Source organism: Oryctolagus cuniculus, chromosome 1 (genome assembly GCF_964237555.1).
Source record: "Oryctolagus cuniculus chromosome 1, mOryCun1.1, whole genome shotgun sequence".
Lineage (NCBI taxonomy): Eukaryota > Metazoa > Chordata > Mammalia > Lagomorpha > Leporidae > Oryctolagus > Oryctolagus cuniculus.
In genome coordinates this window covers 197,505,189-197,532,572 of record NC_091432.1, presented here as the reverse complement: position 1 = coordinate 197,532,572, position 27,384 = coordinate 197,505,189, and the positions used below count along the sequence as shown (strand labels likewise).

The 27,384-nt window shown below is 48.4% G+C and overlaps 1 protein-coding gene across 2 annotated transcripts in view; it reads right to left on the bottom strand.

Moving 5' to 3' along the window:
• The window catches only part of DNAI1 (dynein axonemal intermediate chain 1), a 69,948-nt gene that overhangs the window by 16,100 nt on the left and 26,464 nt on the right, over positions 1-27,384 (bottom strand). For both annotated transcript variants that reach the window (XM_008273469.4, XM_051844574.2), the window contains exons 2-12: positions 24,494-24,526; positions 22,781-22,879; positions 22,506-22,586; positions 15,590-15,716; positions 15,207-15,322; positions 14,838-14,954; positions 13,839-13,898; positions 12,435-12,569; positions 9,780-9,864; positions 5,823-5,940; positions 5,482-5,525 (exon numbers count right to left, since the gene is read on the bottom strand). In XM_008273469.4, coding sequence (XP_008271691.3) covers positions 5,482-5,525; positions 5,823-5,940; positions 9,780-9,864; positions 12,435-12,569; positions 13,839-13,898; positions 14,838-14,954; positions 15,207-15,322; positions 15,590-15,716; positions 22,506-22,586; positions 22,781-22,879; positions 24,494-24,526 — 1,015 coding nt within the window. The remainder of the gene's footprint in view (positions 1-5,481; positions 5,526-5,822; positions 5,941-9,779; positions 9,865-12,434; positions 12,570-13,838; positions 13,899-14,837; positions 14,955-15,206; positions 15,323-15,589; positions 15,717-22,505; positions 22,587-22,780; positions 22,880-24,493; positions 24,527-27,384) is intronic.

Below are 27,384 nucleotides of genomic sequence, written 5' to 3'. Positions count from 1 at the left end.
ATGTCACCACCCAGGTCACCAGCAGCCCAATGATATCACTGCTTGGCCCTCCAGCAGGATGACATCAACAACAAGTCATCAGCAGTCCTGGAATGACATGAGCATCGAGGGCACCCACAGTGCCATTCTCAGGGAATGCTAGGACCCCTTCTGGCTCAAGGCTTCCAAAGCACTGGGCCCTGGGCTCTGGGATGGTTTGTTCTGAATTTCCCTAATCTTATCCTCCTTTGTACAAAGAGGCAGAGATGAAGTCTAGGGCTTGTGAAGGAATCTGAGTGTTCTCCAGGCCATAGGATTTCAGTAAGCAGCTGAAACAACGGGAACAAAAAAGGGGGGAGAGAGAGAGAGAGAGAGAGAGAGAGAGAGAGAGAGAGAGAAACTTGGTTTGTGATCCTGCCACAGAGGGAGAGGGTTGTTGGCCGGGAATGAGCTCCTTTTCCCCACTTTGTGCTTTGGCCTATTCCCTCTTAAGTTGCACTGAATTCCCTCCCACACTGTCTGGGCAGTCTACTAGCCCGTGAGGGTCTTCTCTGGGAGATAGCCACCAGGGCTATCTCCTCTGTGAGCCTCCACCCCCACCCTGTGAGGAGCTGTGAGCAGGTCTCCTGCTCAACCTCCCATAAAAGACAGGGGGAGCATGGGCTGGTGTGGCCCAGCACGCCTCTCTCTGCTGATAGGGGTGCCTGCTGCTGGCCCTGTCCTGCTGCGGGATCTCTAAGTCCTCCCCAACTCTCCCCTTCAATGAGCCACAAGAATTTGGAGAGGAGAACCAAACCCCTCACAAACAGGGCCTGACCTGGCAGTTCTGAGAAAGCCGGGCTCCAGACAAAGGGGCAGCAGAGGCAATGGGAGGCTCAATTCCACCATAGACCAAAGCTCTGCCTACCTTCAGCTTCCCCTTTCAGCCCTGGAGGAACAGGGCCACAGTTGATATCTTCCTGAACCAGCAGCCATCAGTGGGGGCCAAAGCTCCACGACCTTACCCCTGCAAGGTTAGCAATCGTGGAGAGCTGCTCTGGAGAATTCTACAAATCAAGAAAACCCTGGGCTCCTGGCTCAGGGCTCAGAGAACGCCAGGCAGGGAGAGGGCATGTTGGGGCATGAGACTAAAGCCAGATCAGTGATCAGTAGGAAGTAGATGCCAGGCTGCTGTGACAAGGGGAGCGAGCCAGCCTTGAACAGCAGGCTTCCTCTCTTACTGTGGCATCCTAAATGAGTCCAGCCCAGGACCAGCTCCAAGGCAGCAGCTGTTTAACGACTCCCTTACTGAGTCACGCAAGAGGCACTTGGTGGGGGCATGTGGTAGGCAGGAACACGCCCCCCTCACCAAAATGTCCACATCCTAATCCCCAGAACCTATAAATATGTCACTTTGCATGGCAAAGGGACTTTGTAGATGCGATTAAGTTAAAGACCCTGAGACAGGGGGATTATCCTGGATTATCTGGGTGGACTCAGTGTAAGTGCAAGGGTTCTTATAAGGGAAAGAGAGTCAGAGAAGGAGATGTGACGACAGGAGCAGATGGCAGAATGATGCGATTTCTGGTTGGAAAGGGGCCACAAGCCATGGAATGTGGGCAGCCTCTAGAAGCTGGAAAAGAAGAGGAAACAGATGCTGCCCCAGAGGCTCCGGAAGGAACAAGGCCTCTGCTGACACCAGCGTGTAGCTCAGTGACACCCATTACGGACATTTGACCTCCAGACTGTAAGAGAAGAACTTGGGACCGTTTCAGGCCATCGTGTTTGCGGTAATTCATTACAGCAGCTACCGGACACTAATCTGGTAGGCATTCCAAGAAGGTGGACCCAAACTCCACTGTCACAAACCATAGAGAGTGGCTCGCAGAGGTGGTTCTTGTTCCTCAGGGATGGTTTGGAAGCAGGTCCCTCTAGAAGTCAGGCTGATGGGCTGATGGATGCTATGATCTTCAGCTGCTCTGGTGTCTACAAGGAAACCCTCCCTCAGTTTCCCACAGCCTGCCTTGCCACCTTGGTCACCAGAAACAGAAATGCCCCCTTTGTGTTGGGAGGTTCACCATCTCCACAGGCAGGGAAGCAGCCCAAGGCTCCCCTACAGAGGGTATCGGTTGCTAGACGGCTCCAATCTCATGCATGGCCCAGGGGCCGTGGGGCCACGTCGGGCTCAGCCTCCCAGGCAGCTGGGCTTGTCCAGGCATTCTCATTCGATTAGAAGTCATATTTAAACAGTGTGGGAACTAAGAGCAAGGCCTTGGAGACAGAATACATCAAGCGGGACATTTAATTTGATTTAGGGAAAATGAGGCAAACATTTGAGAACCTAAATAACTAACCAGTAATTAAACTAACAACGGGAATGCCCTAGCACTACAACCCGGCAAGCACAGTGGCCTTTATGGACTGTATTTACAAAGAGACCTGACAACATAATTAGTCCTGTAAATTTTACACAGCCTGCAGCCGACGAGTGATGGATTTTGTGTGTGGAGGATGAACAGGGAGAAATGAGGTGGATGAATTTCCATTTTCAGTAAATGAAATTAACACTGCTTAATTAGTGAAGCTGACAAATAAATGATCAGAAAAGATTTAAATCCCTACGAGTGTTATCTCTGGCCTGGGAAGGCTTGGGGGACAAGCCAGGGTGCGGTGGGTCAGTGGGGGAATGGGCTTGGTGCTGGGACACAGGCCCTTCCCGTGGATCCTTTTGAGGGTGCTGCCCCCCTCAGAGGGAAGCCGGGGTGGGGGAACACCTGGCTCCCTGCCCTTCCAATATGTGGCTCCCTAAGCAGCTTCCTGCCCGCTTTCCTGTGTGATAGCCTCGGGATCTGTTCCACTCTCCCTGACTGCAGAGCAGCAGGAGTCCCCACTTCCCAGCCATGAACGAGCCAAAGGGCCGGACAGGACCCCTTCAGTGCAGCCTTGCCGACACGGGTGCACCCACAAGCCCCCAGGCCGTCTCTTTCTGGACCAAGTTTCCGCTCGCCCGCCAGTGTTCCTCCACCTGCTTTTACCTGCTGACAGCCTCTTTTTCCACTCTGCTGGGAACATGGAGCCTGGCCGGAGGGGGCATCCAAATCTGTGCCCTTTAAGCAGCCTGACGTGCCCAGCACCTGATACCCAGCAGCCATAGAGGGGAGGAGGTGTGAATGCTTGTGCACTGTTGCAGGCAACTGCCTGGACTCCCTTTCCCCACCTGCTTGCTCCTGGCTGGGCTCCAGCCGACCTGCCCTCCCCTCACCACAGGGGATTGGTCTCAGTCCTTCCTAAGGGACACGCCTACCCCTGCCAAAGTTTTATGTGACTGTGTTACAGAACAGGCACTGGGAATTCCAGGAAAAAGGTTTACGAGGTTTGGACTGAACTCACCAGGGCCAAACCCAACAACAAATTCAAATTCTCACTGCAGTGTTTGTCCTTGTGACTCTGATTATGGGAAGTCAGTATACAGGAGCTTCCAAAGTATGACCGATTCTGGTGGGACAGGCTGCTTCTCACGATGACCTCAGCCAGCAACAAGGGTGCCCTCCGCCTACCTCAGTTTTGCCCTCTTTCTTCCGCGGAGGTGCTGAGCACCCAAGAGCATTGGACTTCCAGAAGTGACCTTGGAAGTGGATGCAGGGCCCTTCTGAGCCCCAGTCCAGCATGGCTCTGCTTGGGCCCTTACAGGTGGTTCTGAGGTATACAGGGCCCTGGAGCATAGATGTCTATTGGAAAACGGGCCAACAAGTCCCGTGCCAGGGACAGCAGTTGCGAATAGCACTGTCACTAGGCCCTGCTCCCAGACTCACCGCCCTCTGTCATTCTCTGGAGCAAGGAAAGGAGGCTGCTCAGGCCCCGGGAGCACTGCAGGCCTGCTAGGGAAAGCATGGAGGACGGGGCAGAAGGCTGCTCGCAGGCCACATTCGGCTCCTTTCCCCCAGTGTGCCTCACCACAGCACTGAGATGGAACCTGGCAGGCTGTTAGCTTCTCCTTGTCCCCAATGAGAAGTCTGTGCTCAGAGAGGCGTCTAGCCCCAGGTATAGCTCCGGGCAGTGACCCTCCAGGAGCAGCTGACTGTGTGCACCACTCAGGCAAAAAAGACTGAGGAAGGACAAAGAGACCCTTCCCGGGTGAGGAGGCTGCGGGGCCTGGCCGGCTTGAGGTCTTGCCCTCGTGGGAAGTGAACTATTCTCTCCTGCTCCTGACCGAGGCTGCCCCCAACCCTGCCCCGACACATGACCCCAGCCAGCCGACCCTGCTTCTGACCCTGGCTGGGAGGAGATGGTGTCAGAACTGTAGTCGTTTCTCCTCCCACCTTCTGGGGAGTCCCCATGCCCCCACCTCTGTCCAGGGCAGGGAGCCCAGGCTGACAGCACTCTCATGGGGGTCCACACCCACTCCTAGGAGGGCCTGCCCGCCCCAGGCCCTGGGCCAGGCCCAGTAGCTGCAGCAGAGGGAGGAATGTGCTCGGCCACTGCCAGAGAGGGCGGTGCTTCCCGCTTGGCAGCAGCCCACCCTCACGAGTGGGGACACAAAGCAGGCATTTAGGGCATCCTCAAAGGCAGCCCAGACCACAAGCCTGGGAGCAGCTCCAAGGCCTTCTTCCTGAGAGGAATGACAAACACCGGCTCCTCCTTGCCTGCCTCTACCTCCCTCACCCGGGTCAAAGAATGGGGCGGACAGGCACTCGGAGGGGCAGAGACTGGGAGCTCGCATGCCTGCCAGCCAGCAGCAGCTTGAGAATGGAAAGGTTTTTCTGTTGAAGCTGAGCCTCCCAGCCAAAGAAGCTGTTAGCATGCAGGAGCTGCGACTCCAGCGAAGTGCAGGGCCCTCTCCCGTCAGCAAGTGGAATGTCCCGGCCAGCACTGTGGGAGGGGCTTCCCCTGGGCCGAGTAGCGGGAAGGGAAAGCAAACTCACTGCGTGCTGCTTCGCTGCTGCCCCCGCTGCTGCGACACTGGGCCCCCAGGGTGCAGGGGCCAGGGAATGAACTTTAAGCAGTCGCCCCCTTCCCACTCCACCCCACTACAGGGTCTGATTGGAATTCCTGACCAAGAGGCAAGGAGAAGCCACCACGCCCCCAGCACAGCTGTGGGTAGCATCCTGCCACCTCTCCTTGGGATACCCGCACCAGCCTCCAGCCTCGGGCAGCTCTTCCCTATGCTGGCCCTGTACCTGTCCTCTTCCAGTTCCTTCTGTGGCTTCCCCTCAGGAGAAGGCCCAAGCTTACTCAGCCTTCTCAGGGCTGACTCTGGCCCCCTCGGCAGCATCACTTCCTGCCCATGCTGCCCCCTCTGCGAGCAGTGTTCCCTCCCTCTCTCTCCACCAGCACAACGCATAGGAGGCCCAGTTGGCACATTCAGCTCTGTACATTCATCGCCTGGCAATGACTGCCAGTGTGAGTGTGGCTCTTCCCCACTGGACTGGGAGGCCCCCTGAGGGCAGTGACTGTGCCCGACTCTGTGTATTTCTCATGCCTGGCAAGGAGCTCTGCCAATGAGTGAACAGCCAGATCACTTACAGGAGCCATGTCCCACTGCAAACAGATCCTTGTACTTTGGATTCCTGCAAAAGAAATATGAACCCATTGGTGCAGGCAATGGTTATGATCTGTCCATGGGCCTGGGCCTTCCCATGGCCACTGGTGCCTAATTACACGGCAGACACCTCCGGTCCCGATTAGATCTTCGCCTACTGGGAGACCTGGGATGATCTTGCAATCCTCTTGGAATTCCAGGCTCATTCTCCCCATACCGCCATGTGTCACCTCAAAGTGGTTAAATGCAGTAGAAAGGATTACTCCAAGCTTGGCACCTAGCAGGCACTCAGGGACTCTGCCTTTGCTGTAATGCCTGTACTCACCAGCAGAGGGCGGTGACAGCCAGGTGCTTGGCCTTGTCGTTTTGGAACTTCCAGAGCGGCAGCAGGGTCCCCTCCTGGTCCCGGTATTCGTCAGCAGCATCCTCATAGTACTTAAAATCTCAAGCACACACAGACAGAATAAGGTCCCAGGGCTGCCACTTCATGACAAACCCAGGTCCACCACTTGCTATCTGCACCACATGGGGCAAAACAACTGATTTCTTGGTGTTTCAGAGTAGGACTAATCTAGTACCCATCTCAAGGAAATGTATTAGTTAATATATGAAAGTGCAGGGGGAAATGCCTTGTGCATAGTGGGCTCTCTCTGTTAGCCATTGTTGGAGATGATTTGCAGGAGTGGCCTTGTCCCTGCCTCCCATTTCATCCACGTCTGCATGTCCACACAGATGAAAGCCCAGGGTTGCAGCCTTTGCCCCTGTGGCTTCCCCCAGCACACAGATTGGAGTACAGATCGCAGGGGTTCAGCTGCCAGATGTCTATGGCTGGTTCTAGTCCCTGTGCCTCCTGAATGCCTAAAATGCAGCCCAACTTCATATCTACCACCAAGGGTTCCCTGATCAACCTCATTCCTGCCTCCCATTTTCTCCAAGTTGGGTAGAAGCCCCATCAATCCATTTGTCTAGACCAGGTATCTGGGTAATTCTTGACTGATCCCCCCCCCCATCATTTCTTATACTTCTGATCACCTTTTTAATCCATTTACTTCTCTCCAAACCCATAGCTACTGCCCAGGCTCATGCCTCAGTATCCCTCACCTGGGTTATCATAGTATCCTTCTCACTGGTCTCCCTACCTCTAGCAACTCCTCCTTCCGTCTATGTTCTGCAGAGCCATCAGAGTGAGAAAAAAAAAAATAGTCATCTCACCACGCCATCTTCCCCACACTTTTGAAATCCCCTCAATGATTTTCCTTATGGAAGGGCTCCCAGGTCAATCCAAGGCTCTTGGCCACTACTTCTACATTATTTATTTCTTTTTTAAAAAAAGATTTATTTATTTTTTTGAAAGGCAGAGTTACAGAGAAGAGAGGCAGAGAGGGAGAAGGAGAGGTCTTCCATCCGTTGGTTAACTTCCCAAATGGCCGCAATGGCTGGAGCTGTGCTGATCTGAAACTAGGAGGCAGGAGTTTCTTCTGGGTCTCCCATTTGGGTGCAGGGGCCGAAGGACTTGGGCCATCTTCTACTGCTTTCCCAGGCCATAGCAGAGAGCTGGATCAGAAGTGGAGCAGCCGGGACTCGAACCAGTGCCCGTATGGGATGCCAGCACTGCAGGCGGCGGCTTTACCTGCTGTGCCACAGCACCGGCCCCCTCTATATCATTTCTAACTGTATCCCTGTACCATCTATATCAAAATGTACCAATGAGTCCAGCTGGCCCATGTTGTGTGTGTATGAGTGTGTTTGTGTGTGTGTGTGTGCGTGTGCGTGTGTGTGTTTCTATATGGTTTTCCATGTCCACATTATCCTGTTCTTTCTGCTGCTGTTTCTGGAAACTTCTACTCATTCCAGATCTAAATCAAACTCCTCCTCCTCTGTAAGGCCTTCATTTTCTTTTCTTCATTTCCTCTTGAAGAGAGTTCACTTCTTCCCAATTCCAGTCCTGCTTTTCCTCTACTGAAACATCTGTCACACTGTGTTGCATCTATTTATCCTTTTACCTATCTCTCCCACCAGACAGCTCCCAGAAAATAAGAAATATGTTGTATTCACTTCTGGGTTCTCAGCGCCTAGCACAGGGCCAACCACAAAGCAGACACTTGGTGACTGTTCACAGAATGCAATGAAATCAATCAACAGAAGTAAAACGGTTCTTGGCGGTCTTTCCAACCGAGAGTAACCAATTAGAAAATGAATCTTCTCATCCAACGTGGTCAAAGGCAGGCCCAGGCATTTCCCCAGCCTCTCTCACAATGCCCCACACCTTGAACTTGTGAGGCTACATGCAAACCCCAAAAATGTCTCAGGACAAAAAAAGATTCAAACAGAGAGGCATAAGCCTTGATCACATCAGAGATGCCCGAGCTGGGGTGTTCTTTGAAAATGCCTCATTTCAGAGAGGAGATTAATTGGTAACACTTCTCCACATTCCCTTCCCCTTCATGATTATGCTTCCCCAAAGGGAAAAGAGTAAGCAATTAAAAAAATCAAAGTTCAATGCACTTTTCATGTGACTGCGTTTCTTACAAATGAAAATGGTTCACCAAGGCCATTTTCTCTGTGGATATTAATCAGGTTTGCAGCCCTTTGGTGGGCCACTTGCAGAAGCTGGGTTTCAGGAAGCCAAGCTGTGTGAGTGACAAATTCATTCACAGCTGCTGTGTACTTTGACAGCTTTGAAAAGCACTCAAGGTCGTTTTCCAGCCTGAATGATAACGAGGGGGCTTGTTTGGGCTGCTGGTCTTGGCAGCCCTGGTTTCTATGTCCCATGGGTGAGCAATGAGCATCAAGTAACCAAGAAGAGCCCTAGGCTGTCAGCAAAGGAGACCAGCCAGCAGCAAGGAGCTGCCAACTCTGGGGAGGCAGCTGCTCCAAATAAATACACAACCTCTTAGGGAAATACAAGCCACTTGGGAATGTGCTGTTCATGCCATGGGAAGGATTCTGTTTCCCTGGCACTGTCAAAGACACTAGAATTTCCCAGGCCCCCAGATTTAAGCATCTCTGAATCAATCTCTTTCTTCACCTCATCACTAATTAATCAGCAGGATAGATCTATTATCAAGCGTGTTCATTTGAACACGTTTGAAATGTCTCTTCCAGCTCAGTGGCTTTGCAGTCTGGTGGTGAAGTGCTTAGGCTGTGGATCCAAGGGGCCTGCGTTCAAGTCTGGTTCCACCACTCACATCTCCCGCGGGCTGTGGTTTTGAACAAGCAGCAACATCTCAGCCTGAGTTTCTCAACTATGAAATGAAGATAATAATGATATTCACCTCACGGTGTGGCTGTCGAGAAGAAATAAAATGCTTGGCACATAGGCCATTCCCAGTGAATGCTGGTGCTTGTTTTTCCTTATTTTAACTGCTCCTTTTTCTTTATCCTTCGGGATGCAGGCAGAGTCAGGTACAGCAAGGCCCATTCCACCCTGCAGCCAAACCTCACTTTGACCTCTGTCCTGTATTTTCCCCAAATCACATCCTCCTCCAACCCCGCTCTCATGGAGCAGTGTCCCTGCTCTGGAAGCCTTTGGTATCTCTGAACTCTGCAGAGAAAACTGATTCCCTGCATGATATTCAAGGCCCTTCATTAACTGGTGCCAACCACTTCTCTAGCCTGAACTCTCACCACTTTCCAACAAAGCCCTGGCCTGGGTCAGGGAGCCTGCTGCTCCTTGTCCCCAGAGCCCATTCCTATTCATTTCCACCACGGGCTCCCTGATAGTGCTGTCCCCTGGCCAGAGTGCCCTCCCTCTGCTATCCTGCTGCTCCTACTCTCCTCATCCCTTGGCATCTAGGGTCCAGAAATCTTCCTTGACTGCTCACCCTCACCTCTCTTTTTCCTTCTCTTCTTAAGGATCCCCAGAGTAGTTTCTGTCTGTCCTACACATTCTTGCATTTATAGCACCCCAAGCCTGACTGAGCAGAGCACAGAATAAAGAAGCTCACGCCCTAGATCTGGGTTATCTCTGCCACTCACTAGTCAGGTGGCCAGGAGGCCTCGGTCTTAGCAGCCTCATGTGTAGGGCAGAGGTAATCATTTATGCTCTGCTTCCTTCCCAGGATTGCTGGGAAGACGACTATGGATCACTAATGCTCGGGTGTCTTTTTGCTACACCCAGTGTTTCTTATGCCATTGTTCACAACTCCCATCTCCCCAGTGACATCCAGAGAAAGGGAAGATCATTTTTCTCCCCTTGGACTTCTAGGACTTAGCATGAGACATTCAGATACCAATCTTTCTTGAGGGATGTTTAATATAGGCAATGTACCTCAAATCTTACCTTGAGCGATGTCGTCATATGTATTCTGATTGACCATCCGCTCCACAATTTTAGCAGCCTGGGACACTTTGGTGATGTCATCTGTCTGTGGGGAAACAGAAGCCACAGGACCTCAGAGGACCACATGCCCTGAGCCACAGTCCAGGCCTGCAGTTGATTTAACAATGCTTTCCTGACAGTGCCAACCCCAGAGAGTTCCGTAAAGGTATTTCTACATGTCTCAAGGCACAGATCTTCCTCTCCACTGCCTTCCAGAAACCCTACCCGCCACGTGTCACATGGGATCCAAGCTGACGTACATGGTGCCTGGGTAGAGTTTACTTGCTGCTCTTCAATTCTGAGCTTATTTGGGAGAAGGTGTGTCTGAGCACAAGACTGGTGCTGAAGAGGATTGGAGGGGAGAGCAGACAAGGACAGATTGGAGGCTTAATTGGTGAGGATAGAGAGGCTTTACCTGCTTGAGGATTGAGGCCTCATAGATCTCCCAGTACAACACCCCCTTTTACTTAGTCAAAGATAGAGGAAGACACAGAGGCCCAAAGAAGAAGACATATGCCTGTACACATGGAGTGTGAGACAGAATTGAGATTCCCAACCACAGGACCCTGCCCACTTCCCAAACCAAAGAGAATGCAAGAGGTTTCACATCATGGGAAAAAAATCACTCATTTTGAACCAAAAATCAGTATTATTATTTTGTGAAATTCCACAGATCCACAAAGTGAACCACATGGTGGGTAAATCAAGGGGCAAGAGTTAGGGGCTAGCAAGAAAAGCCTGCAGAGTTTTGGGCAGGTGCTAGCCATAAAATAGCTGAGTGGGAAGCCCCAAGAAGGGTCCAGGGATACAGGCCAGGAATGGCATTGTCAGGAAGTGGTGAAAAGAGGCACACAGACATGTATCTCTATCCCATCTCACTGATTAGGAGCCAGGTGGCAACCTTGAACAAGCTACTTAACTCCTCTGAGTCTTAGAATCCTCATGAAAATGAGGGGATGAATGGTGGTGTCTGCCTCACAGGGTCACTGTGAGGATTAAATGTAATAATGCACATGCCCGTATTTAACCCAGCCCCCAGTGGTGTCAGAGGGAACATGCAGAGCAGCGAGGTGGAAGTGTAATAACGTCACATCTAGGGAATGACCTTTTGAGGGCATTTGCCACGCCTTGAACTGACTCCAAGTTTATCTCAGAAACCTGACCAAAGAGAAAGTTCATTGGAGAATTAAAATCACAATACTCAGAGCTCCTAAATAGTCCAGAGGCTGTCTTTCACTTCAGAGTTCCAGTACCCAGGATGGCAATGAACACTTGGTGCCTGCTCAGTTACTGAGGGAAACAGAATTAGGACAGCTCCTGCTGAGCCAGAGCAGGGGACCCTCAAACCTCTAAAATGTGATATTATTAGGGTCCTGGAACAGAGAATTCAGTGGAAGTGGACATACTTCAGACGAAGAAAACAAGAGGGTTGAGATTTGGCCTTGTGGTTAAGATGCCAGTTGGGATGCACACATCCCATATCAGAGTGCCTGGTTTCAAATCCCAGTTCTGCTTTCTATTGCAGCTTCTTGCTAATGCATCCCCCTGGGAGGCAGCTCAAGTAGATGGGTACCCCTAGTGGGAGACCTGTGAGTTGCTGGGCCTGACCTAGCCCTGGTCGTTGTGGGAGCAACAGCAGATGGAAGCTTTCTGTCTATCTGTCTGCATCTCATTCTTCCACCTTGTCTCTCAAATAAATATTTAAAAAGAAAGAAAGCAGAATTCCCTTTAATTGATCTGGTTTCTATCCTGGAGTAGAATAGTACCATTTTCCTGTAAGCAGCCACAGGAGCTCTCCAAGGTGCTGAAACCAGCCCCCAGCTTCTTGTGGACCTCGTCCCTCCCACCCCATTGCAAGTCAATCTCTTTCTGATTTTCACACTGGGAGTCTGGCTCTTGACCCAGATTTCTCTCTGTCAAAAAGACAAATGTCCTTCATCACTTCCCTGTGGTGACCCACCCTCCCTACAGTGACTCCTTACAATTGCATCACTGTAACTCCCATGATGATCACCCAACCTATGCTACCTACACCTCCAGTGAACCCGCTAATCATGAGCTTTATAATGACTCCTACATGGATATTCATTGAAAACCCATCCCAGAAGGGCACATCTATTGGTCTGGTATTGATGGTACCTGTAATCATCTCTAACCTGGCCCTGAATTCTCAGGCAGAGGTAAATCCAAGGCCTGAAAGTAGAAGAGCCTCTCATCGTCCCAAGATCCCTGAATCCTTGCCCAGAGAAGTTGTGCCTTATCTTCACATCCTACTCCCACCCTATGTAGATCCCCCCCCCAGCTCTTCTGTAACCCCACCAGACAGAACAAATGGGATGCATGTAGTGCTTTCAATAAGGTTATCATGTCTCTGTTACTCCCTAACCCAAAAGCCTCAAATCCCTGCTAGCCTCCAGATCTATATGAAATTGAGAGGAAGTATACAATGTTAGAGGCAGTTACAGCTGCCTCATAGCTCTCTTCACATTTCCTCCCAAGGAAAGGATTATTTATACCTCAACATTAGCCTCCCTTTTAAGTATCTGTGATACCTTCCTGAAAAGTTAGGCTTCTATCTACTCATTCTGTGACAGAGCTTTGGGAACCTCACCAGACCTGGGACTCCATGGATGTCAGCTTCCTCATGGCCATCTTCTCTGTCTTTTTAGCCACTGGAGTCTTTGTCTTCTCTTTCTCTTTGGTCTTTTCCTGCTTCTCAAGCTCTTCCATGTAGGCATCGTAGATCTCCCACTAGGTAAACATCAGATGAACAGGATCATCACAGGGCACAATCCTCACCCAGCCAGCTCCTCTTCTGCCTTTGGGGCTTGAGAAGTTGGTCATGTTAACCACTGGCACAAGCCTCCATAGCATCCTGTTTCCCCATTGTTACCATGTGTTCAATGTCTGTTTCCCCTGCTAGCTATCATCTCTGGAACAGAAACAAAGGAGCTCAGTGGGCACCTCTGGGCTGGGCTTATTTACCCTGAGGCTCAGGGGTTGGGTCTTTAGCTGGAGACAACATTGTTCTAGCCTGAAATCTCTACCAGACAGAACAAATGGGCAAGTACCAGGCTAACTCACATTTTTGCTTCTGACTTGTAAAATCCTGAATTAGGAAATTTTAAAAAGTCTTTCCTTATGGAAATAGAATATACTGGATCAGACTGCCTATCTACAGCACTGACCATGCTTTAGCACTAAAGGGAGATAAACAAAAGTTAAGGGAATGCCCACAAAAGGCAAGAGAAGCCCCAGGATAGCAGCAGAGGAAGCAGCAAGGTTTTAAGGCTGGGAAAATGCCCCAGATCTCACTGTACACTCCCCAGAGCTGGGCAGTCACTGCCACCTGGAGGCCAGATAGGCACACCTTACTTTCAACAATTCACTGCAGGCCAGGGCTTCCCACTGAAAAGTACCACTTTATCTCATTCAGAGCCCTCCAACAACCTGTGAGGTAGTTTGCCATCTTCTCTTGACAGGGAAAGAAGCAGAGGCCTTAAAGGTGAAAAGATTTTCTCAAGATCTTGTAATAGAAACAGCAGAGCTGGATCTGAGCTCAGGTTTCCTGGTATCATATCCTGCCCAAATCAGCATGGCCATCTAAGGGGACTTCATGAGGAGGGAGGAAGGTCTACAGGAACACTGAAGACTTCTGGGAGGGCAGAGTCAGAGTGCTAACACTTCAAAGTCAGACACAGGACCCAAAGAATACAAGGGTACGAAGTTCTTCTCAGGTCCTGGAGGAAGCTGTTTCCAGTTTGTATGGCCTTGCTGTGGGGGCATGTGGCTGGGCCAGAGCTCACTGGGTAGGGCCCTATTGTCTCATGGGCGTGGTGTTCAAAGACTAGACGAGCAGGACAATGAGCAGGGAGGTGGATAGATGAGGAGAGCAGACTGCCAAAGGAATGCTTGACCAGGCCCATCTCCTGTGCTGCTGAGTGTGGCAAGATGGCACTGGTGGTGTTGGGTGTTGGGGGGAGATGCACTGACAGGTTTCCGGCTGGCCCAGGATCTTACCTGATTGGCTGTAGCTGAAAAATTTGTCCTAGGAGGAGGCTCCATCTGGCATTCACGATTCTAGAGAACAATGGCATCAGAAAACCCACAGAAAGCCCTCAATTCCTTCTCACTTAACCCAACAGTACATCCTTGGGAGAAGTATTTTGGTGGAGCTGAGGGAGGGGTGGGACAGAGTTGGGGAAGTAAAGAGGGACCTGGGCAAAGGACCAAATGATACATTCAAAGTCCACAATCTTTTCATTCTGACTTCCAGGAGAAGCCTAATCTAGAAAGTGGGAGAAGCTAAGCCTGATTGTGCAAATCTATAAGAAGCCAGGCCCATACCAGCCTCCAGATGCAGAGCATAGAGGTCAGCCTCTGGTAGGCCATTGAGCTAATGCCCTTCACCCTGAGAAGGTGTCTCTCCAATGCGGAGGTCTCTGGCACCACCAGGGCAGTGCACTCCTTCCCCGCTGTGTATAGCCAGATTACAACCGAATATCAGCCTAGAGACTATAGGGATGAGCCACTGCCAAAAACTCACCCTGTAGACCTTACTCTCTTGCAGCAGATTCATTTCTGTAGAACGCTGTCCTTGTGTGTGTTAGTCTCTCACCTAAAACCCTGAGAGGCTCCCTTGGCCTTATTCTCAGGATCTTTCATACTTAGGAGTCAGGGAAACTTTCTAGCCTTTTCCAGCTGGTCTACCAGAGACCACCAGCTTCAGTCGAACTTGTCCCCCTCCCCAACATTATGGCATATTGTGGCTTCCTCTCGTTTCTCCAGGACTCGAATTCTACCCTGTCTTCAAGGCTCAGGTCAAGTTTCAGCCTCCCATTGGAGTCTTGGGGACTCTAACCTCCTTGTCACTCCTTCTGAAATGCCTCCTGGATGGCTTACAGGAATCTAAATGCATGCTCCCAGATCTCCTTGGAGAGAACAACTGTGGCATCTTCCCTACCCCTACTACAGACTGGGGTATGCGAGGTAAAGAGGCTGGGGTGGGGGCTGCTCTACCCGGAGAGGGTTGTTGAAGGTCTGCGAGGCTCTCTCACTGAAGTTGAACTGGTTAGTGAGTTTTCGCTCCTTGGGTTGCTTAGTAGTCATCAGTTCTTCAGTCACTTTTTCAACTGCCTATAAATAAAAAGCCAGAGAACCAGGACTCAGCTGTGAGAAGGAGGTAGTGGGGAATTGGGACTGGATGGGGAAGGAGTCACATCCTGGGAGAGGATGAAGGTGGGAGAGATTGGTGCCGCTTGGTACCTTGGCACCAGCAACCTCTAACTCCTTGCCATTAGCCTCCTTCATGTCACCTTGAGTCACCCCAAAGCCTCCACCCACAGCTTGAGCTGGATGGGGAGGGATGGGGAGTAAACACATCTATACCTCAGCTGCAGGCACATCTGTTTGGCTTCCAGCTTCAACCTCAGCCTCTTTGGGCTCTTCTTCTTCTTCAAGGTTTTCTGTTTCTGATAGCGTCACCTTGGCAGACTCCAGAGAACCTTGATAGGACATTGCCAATGAGCTCAAAATCCAGGCCTGCTTCCCCAAGCCCTAGCAGGGAGGGCTAGGGAGGGCTCTGATTCCTGCCTTTCAGATCCTGCTTGTCCCGGGGTTCTCCTTAGCCAGAGCTATTTAGGATAGCAGCTATTGGACTTTATATCAGTAGAGGCTCTTCAGAGTGCTGGTTAAGAGATATACTCCTTCCAGGGAACAGAGAAAGAGGACCAGGCTCAAGGCTACATCCTCAGGCTGGCCCAGATTCCTACCTGCCACCCGCTCAGCACGGTAGCGCTGCCGTCGCCCTTCATCCGAGTCTTTGGGGATCAGGTTCCCGACCTGGCTGAAGTGAACTGCCAGTTGATTCACAAAGCCAATAAGCTTATATGTGCCTTCCTAAGAAAAAAGGGGGCTGAGTCAGACCAGGTCTGGAGTCTGACTGTAGTTTGCCTTTATTCTGTTAGGCCAAAGACAGTCTACCCTGGTTATACAGGAAATATAATTGGTCAAATTCTCAGCTAAATTGAAATTTTCACTGTATTTCGGTTTGTTTTATTGTATTTTTAAAGATATACTTATTTATCTATTTGAAAGGCGGCTCACTTGGCTAATCCTCCACCTGTGGCGCCAGCACACCAGGTTCTAGTCCCGGTTGGGGCACCGGATTCTGTCCCGGTTGCTCCTCTTCCAGTCCAGCTCTCTGCTGTGGCCTGGGAAGGCAGTGGATGATGGCCCAAGTGCTTGGGTCCTGCACCCACATGGGAGACCAGGAGGAAGCACCTGGCTCCTGGCTTTGGACAGGCGCAGTTCGCCAGCTGTAGCGGCCATTTGGGGGGTGAACCAACGGAAAGGAAGATCTTTCTCTCTGTCTCTCTAAACAAATAAAAAAATTATTTTATTTATTTTGCAAGAGGAGTTACAGAGAGAAGTAGAGCCAGAGAGAGAGAGAGACAGAGAGACAGAGAGACAGAGAGAGATCCTCCATTCTGCCTCCATTCTGCCTCCATTCTGCTGGTTCACTCCCTAAATGACCGCAACGGCTAGAGCTGAACTGATCCAAAGACAGGAGCTAGGAGCTTCTTTCAGGTCTCCCACACAGGTGCAGGGGCCCAAGGAGTTGGGCCATCTTCTGCTTTCCTAGGCCATAGCAGAGAGCTTGGTCGGAAGAGGAGCAGCTGGGACTTGTACCGGCACCCTTAGGGGATTCTGGCGCTGCAGGCTGGGGCTTTAACCTGCTGCGCCACAGTGCCAGCCCAGAGATAGATATCTTTTTATTCATTGGTTCACTCCTCAAAAGGCCACAACAGCTAGGTCTGGGCCAGGCTAAAGCCTGAAGCCAGGACTTCCATCCTGGTCTCCCACAGTGTCAGGGAGCCAGGTGCTTGGGCCATAATGTGTTGCCATACCAACCATATTAGCTGGAACCAGATAGGAAGCCGAGTAGCTTGGACTTAAACCAGTAGTTGGATATGGGATGCTGGTAACAAGCAGTGGCTTTATCCACTGTGACATGTCACCAGCCCCCACATTATTTCAGTTTAAAGAAGGAAAAAGAAACCAAACATTTTGTAATGTTCTTATCAAAGATTTATTTTAAAATACCTTCCCCTTCCAACACAAATCAATTCCAGGTTTACCTATTACCCTGTCTCCTCTATCCATGCCAAGGAACCCCATTCACCTCTCTCACCAGAGACTTTGGGTTAGACAGACACAGTCATCAATCACACCTGGGAGTGGGCTGGCCCCTTGTCCACTGTACTTAGTGGATGTAAAGGCTGGATAGACCCTCGGAGAGAAACAAATCTCCCACCCCCCTGTTACATACAAGAAAATCACAGAGATCTAGGTAAGTTCTGGGCTTGGCACTTGTCCAGGTCACACAGCAAATGAGAAGCAGGAATACGTTTAAAGTCCAGGTAACTTTGGTCATTCATTATTCAATGAACAACATTTGAACAGCTACAGTATACTGGGTATTTTCTAGGTGCTCAGTGAAAAGCTGACACAATCCTTGCTTTCATGGAGCCTATAGTCAGGTTCCTCTAAACTGTTTTCTCATTCATCAGCATCCTGACAACCGCTAAAAATTGATTTTGAGACCAGATGTCCCTTCCTGATTTTAAAACAGTTCTTCCCAATCCTTTGAAAGTCACACAGAGAATAATTATATTGGTATAGCACACTGGTGTAAACTTACAGCAGAGGTGGGCTGGAAGGATCACTATCACATAACCAACATCACCACAAAGTCCTTCCTGTCATCAGCTCAGATGCACCCATCTAAGAGATGGGACAATGCAGTGGTTAGCAGCGTGGTCTTTGGTGGGACAGATAGAATTGGGTTCAAATCCTTATTTTGCCCTTTATTACCTGTATGACTTTGGGCTTAACCACTCGAAGCTCTAATTTCCTCACCAACTATAAAAGGATAATCATATCTAACTTTCAAGATAGTTTCAGGCATTGTGAACATAATGAAAACAACCTATTAACAGTATCTGACATACAATAAGTGCTTAATATTAGCACTCAATAAAAATAGTGACTATTATGATGATGGTGGTTCCCAAAGGAATACATTATCCATAGAGCTGTCATTTGAGATTTCACCTTCATCCCACCCCAAGCAGTTGACTGCAACCTTCCTCTTCAGTTTAGGAATGAAATTCAGACAACATTGCTTCTGTGAAAGGAGGGGAGGCATGCCTGGACCAGAACCATCTCATTTCCCACTCCAGCACATCAAAGGAAAGCGGCAGTTTTGAGGACCTAAAGCTCTTGGATCTCTCAGGACCAAAGAGATGGCAATCAGATCTATGGGAGATGGCCAAACAGGCCTGGAAGGCCCTTGGAAGCCTGGGGAAGGTAAGCATTCCTGAGAGCCTGGGGCCTACGGCATCTGCTCAAAGGAGGGGCAAGAGGAGTGCATTGAAACTGCCATAACAGCACCAATCCTCTGCCTGTAGCATGCCTCCACGGCCACCCTAAGTCTTAGAGACTCTCTTTCAGGTGTCAGAAGCTTCACTGTACCCCAGCATATCAGAGGGTCAAAGGGCAGCTTCCCTGTGACCTTTACAGGCTGCCCAAGGGAGATGATTAGCAAAATTCATGAGTATACCTTTCAAGAAATACATCTTGAGTTGTCTCAATCTCTGTGGAGGGGTGGACTACACGGTCTTAAATAAAAATTAGTATGTTCAAGAATTTTAAAGATTTACTTAAAAAAAAAAAAGAGCTACACAGAGCTACACAGAGAGAGGGAGACACACACACACAGAGATCCTTTATCCCTTCATTCACTGGTTCACTCCTCTAATGGCCTCAATGGTCAGGGGTGGGCCAGGCCAAAGCCAGGAGCCAGGAACTCTGTCCAGGTCTCCCATGTGGGTGCAGGAGCCCAAATATTTGGGTCATCTTCTACTGCTTTCCCAGGCACATTAGCAGGGAGCTGGATCAGAAATCGAGAAGCCAGCTCGATATGGGGTGCCAGCATCACAGGATAAATGGATAAATAAAATAAAATAAATTATGTATTCATACAATGGAATATTATTTGGCAGTAAAAAGAAATGAAGTTCTGATATATGCCAAACATAAATTAATTGAAAACACTATACTAAATGAAAGAAGCCTGTCACAAATAACCACATATTGTGTGGTTCCATTATATGAAATGTACAGAATAGGTAAATCTATAGGTGAAGAGTTTTGTTGTTGCCTAGGGCTGGAGAGGATAGATACCTCAGGAACAACAACCAAGAGTTGTTTCTTAAAAAATATATATATATATTTATTTGAAAGACAGAGTGGCAGAGAAAGAGTGGGGGAAGAGACAGATCTTTTTTCTTTTTAAAAAGGAGTTGTTTATTTATTTATTTGAAAGGCAGAGATATAGAGAAAAGGAGAGAGAGATCTTTCGTCTGCTGGTTCACTCCCTAAATGGCCACAACAGCTGGGTCTGGGCCAGGCCAAAGCCAGGGGCTTCTTCTGGGTCTGCCATATGGGTACAGAGGCCCAAGTACTTTGGCCATCCTCTGCTGCTTTCCCAGGAGCATTAGCAGGAAGACTGACCAGAAGTGGAACAGCCAGGACTCGAACCAGTGCCCGTATGGGATGCCAACACTGCAGGTGGAGAATTAACCTAAGTCACAACACAGGCCCTGAGGTGTGGGTTTCTTTTGTGGGAAGTAAAAATGTTCTAAAATTGATATTGTGGTGATAATTGCACAATGTGTAAATATGCCAAAAGCCATTATAATTGTATATTTTAATTGGATCACTTGTATGCTAAATTATATAAATTATAAAACTATTAAATAAACAAATCAGGGTGGGTATTTGGTGCAACTGTGAAGATGCCAGTTGGGATGGCTACATCCCATATTGGAATGCCTGATTGAGTACTGGCTCCACTTCCAATTCTGGTACCCTGGGAGGCAGCAGTGATGGCTAAGTGGTTGGGTCACTGCCACCCACGTGGGAGATTCAGATTGAGTTCCAAGCTCCTGGCTTTGGCCTGATCTGAACGAACCCCAGCTGTTGCAGCCATCTGGGAAGTGAACCAGTGGATGGAAGATTTCTTTTCTTTCTTTTTTTTTATTTTTTTTTATTTTTTGACAGGCAGAGTGGACAGTGAGAGAGAGACAGAGAGAAAGGTCTTCCTTTGCCGTTGGTTCACCCTCCAATGGCCGCCGCGGCCGGCGCACCGCGCTGATCCGATGGCAGGAGCCAGCTACTTCTCCTGGTCTCCCATGGGGTGCAGGGCGCAAGGACTTGGGCCATCCTCCACTGCACTCCCTGGCCACAGCAGAAAGCCTGCCTGGAAGAGGGGCAACCGGGACAGAATCCGGCGCCCCGACCGGGACTAGAACCCGGTGTGCTGGCGCCACAGGCAGAAGATTTCTTTCTATAAGTCTTTGTCAGTCTTGCTGCCTTTCAAAAAAAATGAAAATAAATAATTTTTTTTAAATGTAAGACAAGGAAAGAAACTGTTGCTTTCAGGGAAGAGAACAGGGAGGGAGGTAGCTTTGATTTTTCATTGTTTTCTGGATGCTTTGAAATTGGTACTATGAGTTTTCATTATATATGTATTCAAAAAACTTTTTAAAGAAGTGGCGTAATGGTGAAATGCCAGATGGATTAGTTCAACTCTTGCTCACAGCCAGGCCTGTGCGGCTTTTGTAGTTTGTTTTCTTTAACTTAAACTTTGTTTCCATAAGATGAAGATTATGATAGTTCCAGTATGAAAGAAATGTGAGGATTAATTATGATGTCCCATGTAAAAGATCTAACACAACAACTGACACTGGCACACAGGAAACGTGAATAATGAAATAAAAACATGTGGCTCACTTCCACTGTGGCTCAGAATGTTCTCTGAAGTTCTCTTCTGTGCCCCCCATAGCAATTGTCCGTGCTATGACTAAAAACAGTGTTGTCCCCTATAAAAACATGCCACATGTCTACCAAGTGAGACTTCACCCATGTCATATGTACTAAAGGAAGGCCCTGACATGATCACCTGCCTACCTAGCCGTGATGTCAAAAGACACTGATACAGGGGTCAGTGCTGTGGTGTAGTGGGTAAAGCTGCCACCTGCAGTGCCGGCATCCCATATGAGTGCCAGTTTGAGTCCCGGCTGCTCCACTTCTGAGCCAGCCCTCTGCTATGACCTGGAAAAACAGCAGAAGATGGCCCAAGTCCTTGGACCCCTGCACCCACGTAGGAGACCCAGAAGAAGCTCCTGGATCCTGGCTTCAGATTGGCGAAGCTCTGGCCATTGTGGTCATCTGGGGAGTGGACCAGCGAATAGAAGACCTTTCTCTCTCTTTCTCTCTTCCTCTCTCTCTCTCACTTTTCCTCTCTCTCTCTCTCTGCCTCTGTCTCTCTGTAACTGTATCTTTCAAATAAATAAATCAATAAATCTTAAAAAAAAAAAAAGACACTGATAGAGGTTGGTGTTATGGCACAGCAGGTTAGGTCACTGCATGCGACACTAGCATCCCATATCAGAGTGCTAATTTGAGTCCTGGCTGCTCTGCTTCCAGTCCAGTTTCCTGCTTATGCACACACTTGGAGGGAGCAGGTGATGGCTCTAGTGCTTGGGTGCCTGTAATTCATGTGGGAGAACCAGAGTTCCTGGCAACTGGTTTTAGTCTGGTCCAGTCCCACCTGTTGCAGGCATTTGGACAGTGAACAAGCAGATGGAAGATAATTTATCTCCCCCTCCCTGTAGTTGAATGAATGAACTAATGAACAAACGAATAAACAAACAAACAAACAAATAAATCCTTAAAATAAAGTAAAATAAAAGAGGGGGCCAGCATCGTGGCACAGGGGGCTAAAGCCCAGGCCTGCAACGCTGGCATCCCATATGGGCGCCGGTTTGAGTCCCAGTTGTTCCACTCCCGATCCAGCTCCCTGCTAATGAGCCTGGGAAAGCAGTGGAAGATGACCCATGTGCTTGGGCCCCTGCACCCAGGTGGAAGACCTGGAAGAAGTTCCTGGCTCCTGGCTCCTGGCTTCGGATTGGCGCAGCTCCAGCTGTTGAGGCCATTTGGGGAGTGAACCAGTGGATGGAAGATTTCTCTCTCTCTCTCTCTCTGTCTCTACCTTTCTCTGTAACTCTGTGTTTCAAATAAATAAAATAAATCTTAAAATAAATCAAAGAGACACTAATATTGGAGCCTGCTGGGACTTCCTCCCAGGCAGCAAACCAGCTCCTTTTTGTCCTGAGAAGGTTTTGCACTTTACCTAGGTGTCATGTTGGAGGAAAAGACCTAACAGCTTCTGTCAGTGAAAAACATGTCATACAAGGGTATTTCAAAAAATTAATGAAAAATGGAATTAAGCATAATGCCCTTAAAAAAACTCTCTATGAATTTTCTGAAGATCCCTTACACATATTGGAAAAGTATTTTTTTCTAAACAAATGATTCATTTCAAGATTCTTGAAAAGAGGGATCCTTCAAGGCATTTAAAGCACTGAAATCAGCAAGGCTTCAATAGAGATTCACAAAGAAGTGTCAAAAATCTTTAGAAAACTCCATGTAAAAATCCTAGGATTCCAGCCAAGGACTTCAGCTTACAAGTGATCTCTAGAACATCCAAGAGACTTTTGCAATGTAGGAAGTCGCTGGCACTCCAAGGAGTTACTCAGGGCTTTGCCCAGGAGGACTTACTTTGAAACTGTACCTCACAATGTTCTGGGGTGCATGTGGGTTGTTGGCTGTCAAGATCCGGGTGAACTCTTCCTTTAACTCCTGAGGGAGAGAAATAACAGAGGGTCACACATGAAGTGCTTTCCACTCTCTCTGAGGCTTAAGGAGCCCCCCACCCCCACCCCTCCAGTATCTCACAGCCAAGTCCTAGGTGTGCTTCTATTCTGTGCTAGGTAAGAACACATCAGAGAAGCTGGAGGAGGTGGAAGGGACGAGGACAGAGACTGCTCACTCACCGCGTCCGTCAACTCCAGCTGGTCAGGGGGTCTGACTGTGGCCTTGGACTGGTTCCATTCATCTTGCCCTTCTCCTACTTCGGTCCCTGAATCTTCATCCTGGACAAAAACCTCACATGAGGGACAGGGATGCCTGATCTACTTGAAAAAGTAAGCAGTGCTACAGAAAGTTCCCTCCTTCAGATCCCCCACAAGCCAAGCTCTGCCTCTGTACATGGATTGTGAAATGCACAACAGACCACTCATAGGAGAATCCAAAGCAACTGCTCAGGCCAGAGTTCTCACTGCTGGAAGTCTTCTCCATTTAGGTGCCAGAGCTTAGCTGGAACACTGTGACGGGCCTTTGAACCCAGTAGTGAGACCAGAAGAACTGGTTCTTCCCTACCGCCTTCCATGAAGCCCAGAAGCTAATGTCCAGGACCAGCTGCCAAAGGTAGGACTTAATGGAAAGTTGCATAGACATCAGGAAATAATGCCAAGCTGTTCTTTAAACTACTTCAACTTATACCTTACTTTCCAAAATTTATATTTTATCTAGCATCGTCAGGTTACTCTTAAAGCAATATTCTCTGTACTTGGTTACTTTAAGCTTCCCAGTCCCATTAGGTCCACAGAGCAAAAAAATTTAAGGACTTAATGTTTTACCTTTTCCTGATAGTTAAATAACTTGCCAAAATGGCCTATGACATTTAAAAAAAGTCACCTTCCTTAGCAATTAAAGATATGCAAAATTAAAAACACTGAACTTGGCGCTGTGGCATAGAAGATTAAGCCACCACCTGCAGAGCCAGCATCCTACATGGGTGCCAGTTCAAGTCAGCTGCTCCACTTCTGATCCAGCTCCCTAATAATGTGCCTGGGAAAGCAGTAGAAGATGGCTCAAGTGCTTGAGCCCCTGAACCCCATATGGGGGACCTGGAAGAAGCCTTCTGGCTCTTGGCTTCAGATCGGCCTAGCTCTGGCTATTGTGGCCATTTGGAGACTGAACCAGTAGATGGAAGATCTCTCTCTCTCTCTCTCTCTCTCTGTATCTCTGCCTTTCAAATAAATAATCTTTTAAAAATTACATTTTTTCTCATTACAAAACTGAAAAACTAGGAAAGAACTAAGATACAGTACTGGTGAGGTAGTGGGAAACTAGGCACCCATAAATTAGCATAATATTTTTAAAGAGCAATTTAGAACTATTTATCAAAGCCTAGTAATTGTTTATAGTCTCCAGCTTAAGTTTCTATGCATAGGAGTTTATATTAAGGAAATAACCAAGAATGTGCCCAAAGATTTAGGTGTATGGAAGCTTGCAATGGGATTGATCACAATAATGAGAAAGAGGAAATATCTAAATATCCAACAATGGAGCATGACTGAACAAATTATGGTATGGCCTTAAGGAACACATGGTAATATATTATGTAGTAATTTTAAATGAGCCTATAAAAGTGCATGAATTAGCAATGAAACACACTCTAAATATTTTATGTGAAAAACAGGTTATAAAATAACATACCATTTGATTCCATTTAAAAATAAATACACATAATTTTTATATAAAATACCTGGGAGGATATGTTAATTAAGAGGCTGTAGGTTTAAGGGTCATTTTAATGTTCTTCTTTATGCTCCTTTAAATTTTCTAAAAATATATATTATATTTCAACAGACAAAAAGGCTATTAACATCTTGCTGAGAGACTGTGGTGGTCTCAGCACTTACCCGCTTCCTGGCTCCTCTGCCCACATTGATGCTCTGAAGGAGGAACAGAAACACAAGGTAAGTTCTGAACAAACTGGCGTGGGAGCAGCACACACAGCACTACAGGAGGTTTCCACCCCGGGACCTTGCAGACAAAGATACGGAGTTTCCCAAGTCTCAGAAACAGTCTCAGTGCAACATGTGTTTCTTCGTGTGGCCAAGGTGATCCTGTGTCTGAGGCAACCCCGTTGCCACAGCACTGGGACTTAACCCGTGGACAGCAGCCAGGTAACTGAGCACTGTGCATGTCTTATTTGAAACTAATTCAATAAATATTTTTAAAGCATATTCTAAGTACTCAGCTCTGTACCAGGCAATAATGGGCTCTCAGATGCAGGTTATATGCACAGATACATGTTTGGAATTGCTATAAGCCTCTTATGAGCAGATATTTCATCTGCTCTGCATATGACTGCGTTTGCACACAGTGGTGGGGAATCTTCTTTCAGTCAAGAGCCATCTGGACATTTATAACATCACTCACAGGTCACACAAAATTACCAATTTAAAAATTAGCCTGCTATCGATTTATCAAATTTCAAGTCCCAGCTATAGTTGCCTTGGCAAGGCCTGACCCAGTGATTTCACGGGCCTTATACAACCTGCAGGCTGAACATTCCCTGTGCCCTGACTTCTACAGCGATGTTCAGAACAGAGTAGGTGTTCAAAAAACACTTACAGAATAAATGAATGAATACTGTCAAGACCCATTAGTCCTCGTGAGTCTAGGAAAAGTATTTTTCCTCTCTGGGCTTCAGTTTTCTTGTCAGTAAAAAGCATAGGATTGGTTATGTTGACCTGCCAATACTAACATGCTCAAATCTTGTATTCCCAAGAGCAGCAAGGCTTAATTCAATTTGATAAACAATTGTGGAGCATCCATGCATCAGGTACAACCTAAGCAGGGGGACAAAGACAAAGAAATGTGCAGTCCTCCTCTAGTTTGCTCAGGTCTGCAGAGGAGAGATGAGTGTGATCAGTACTCATCACCCACTCACTCTGCATAGGTTCCTTGAAAAGCTGGCTGTGCCAACAAGATATGTGTGCACAGGGTGCCACAGGAGTAAACGGGGGTGGGGGTGGCCCACCTATCCAGCCTGGGGCACACAAGAAAGGCTTCCAGAAATAGCTGGGTGTCAAAGGGCCAGTATGCTTTGTTTAGGTGAAGAGAATGTTTTCAGAAGAAAACAGAATGTACCTAAGCCAGAGAAAAATGGTGACTGAGACAGTAGGGTCCCACCAAGTAAAAAAAATCCCACAGTGTATATACAGGACAAACAGGTGTTGCAGATGATGGCACGCAGGGAGAGCAGCAGGGGCTGATCCGATGTGAGGGAGGGGCTCTTGGAGGAAGCAGGCCTAGAGCACTGAAGGAGTGGTCAGGACAGCCAAGGAGCCAGAGGGAACTTGTTAGTGGAGACGTGGCACATCTGCTTGCTGCTCTCTCACTGACCACCTGTGGCATCTTGGGGTGGGCTTCAGTTTCCCAAATGCAAAGTGAGGGAGTTAGACTAGATGGGCTCTTACATGATAGGGTCTTCAGGAGAGGCTAGAATGGCCTAACGGAGGAAGGGGGCTCCGGGGGAAGGGAAAATTCAGTCTCAGCTTGGGCTGGGATTGTTGCCGATAGGGCAGGCAGCAGGATTCAGATTTCTGCCAGGTTGCCAAGGTTTCCACTGATGGGAACCCTTCTCTGAGGCTAAGCCACATGAGCCAGAAAGCACTTTCCTTTGAAGAGCCTCTGATCCCTAAGGTAACGGGTTGGAAGCATCACAAAGTCCAACAGCTTTCCGGCCCACAACAGAGCACTGGAGGGCCAATCACAACCCAAACCACCAGCCTTAAATAGAAAATGAGATCCAGTTACCCCTGCCCCCTATAAATATGTCTGTAAAACATTTATCTGGCAATAAAAGAACTGACAAGGCAATTTGAGTGTAATTGTTTTTGGCAGTTGGAAATATTTCAATTAACACACTATAAAAGCCACACTATAATAAATGCAAAACAGGCCAATGAAATCAGCTACAGCCCTGACTTACCAAGCATGGCAAAGGAGATTGAATGTCAGGCTGCCACTTTGGGCCCTTGGTCTTCCAAAAGGAGAAGCCTGAGACAGACAAGCCCGAATTCTTGAAAAGCTTTAGATGGTTCCTCTCAGAAGCCATTAAACCAAAGAAGAAAGCCCAGACTCCCTTCCCTGGCCCTTAGGACTCCATTATATGTTTGCAAGCCTCCATTCCTGCCTGCTCTCCCACCCTCAGGTGTTGGGACTTTGAGGTGCAACCCAGAGGGCTACTCATAGTTCCTGAGCCCAGCCTGTGCTTTTCTCTCCACATTTGCTCTTCCTATTCCTCCCTCTGGGAATGCCTTCCTGCCCTTTCCCCTCCCTGTCCCAGCTACCTCTGCCTAACAAATCCCTACCAAACTAGCCTCTGCTTGTCCTTTAATCTAACTCCTTCTGACAAATTACCACCCTTCTCCTACCTCCCTCTATTCTTCCTTTCTTCACTTTGAGCAAGGCTCCCTTTCACCTTCCACCACCAGCATAGGCACTGGCTATTGTGGCCTAAAGGATCAAATGTATCTGCAAATAGATACTCTGTTGTCTCTGGAGTTTGGTCTATAGAAGGGACAGTACTATCAAAGGAGCACAACACTGCAAAGCACATGGCAGGTGGCTTAGCAATTCCAGCAAGGGAGACTAGCAATTCTGATGCTGTTGACCAAAGAAGATTCTCTTTTCTTGGATAGGTCATGCTATTTAGCCAAGTGAGAGTGTCTATGAAGGAGTGAGGCAGGAAGAGGATACCTACTTGGTCTGCCATGACAGATACTTAACTCCGGTGATC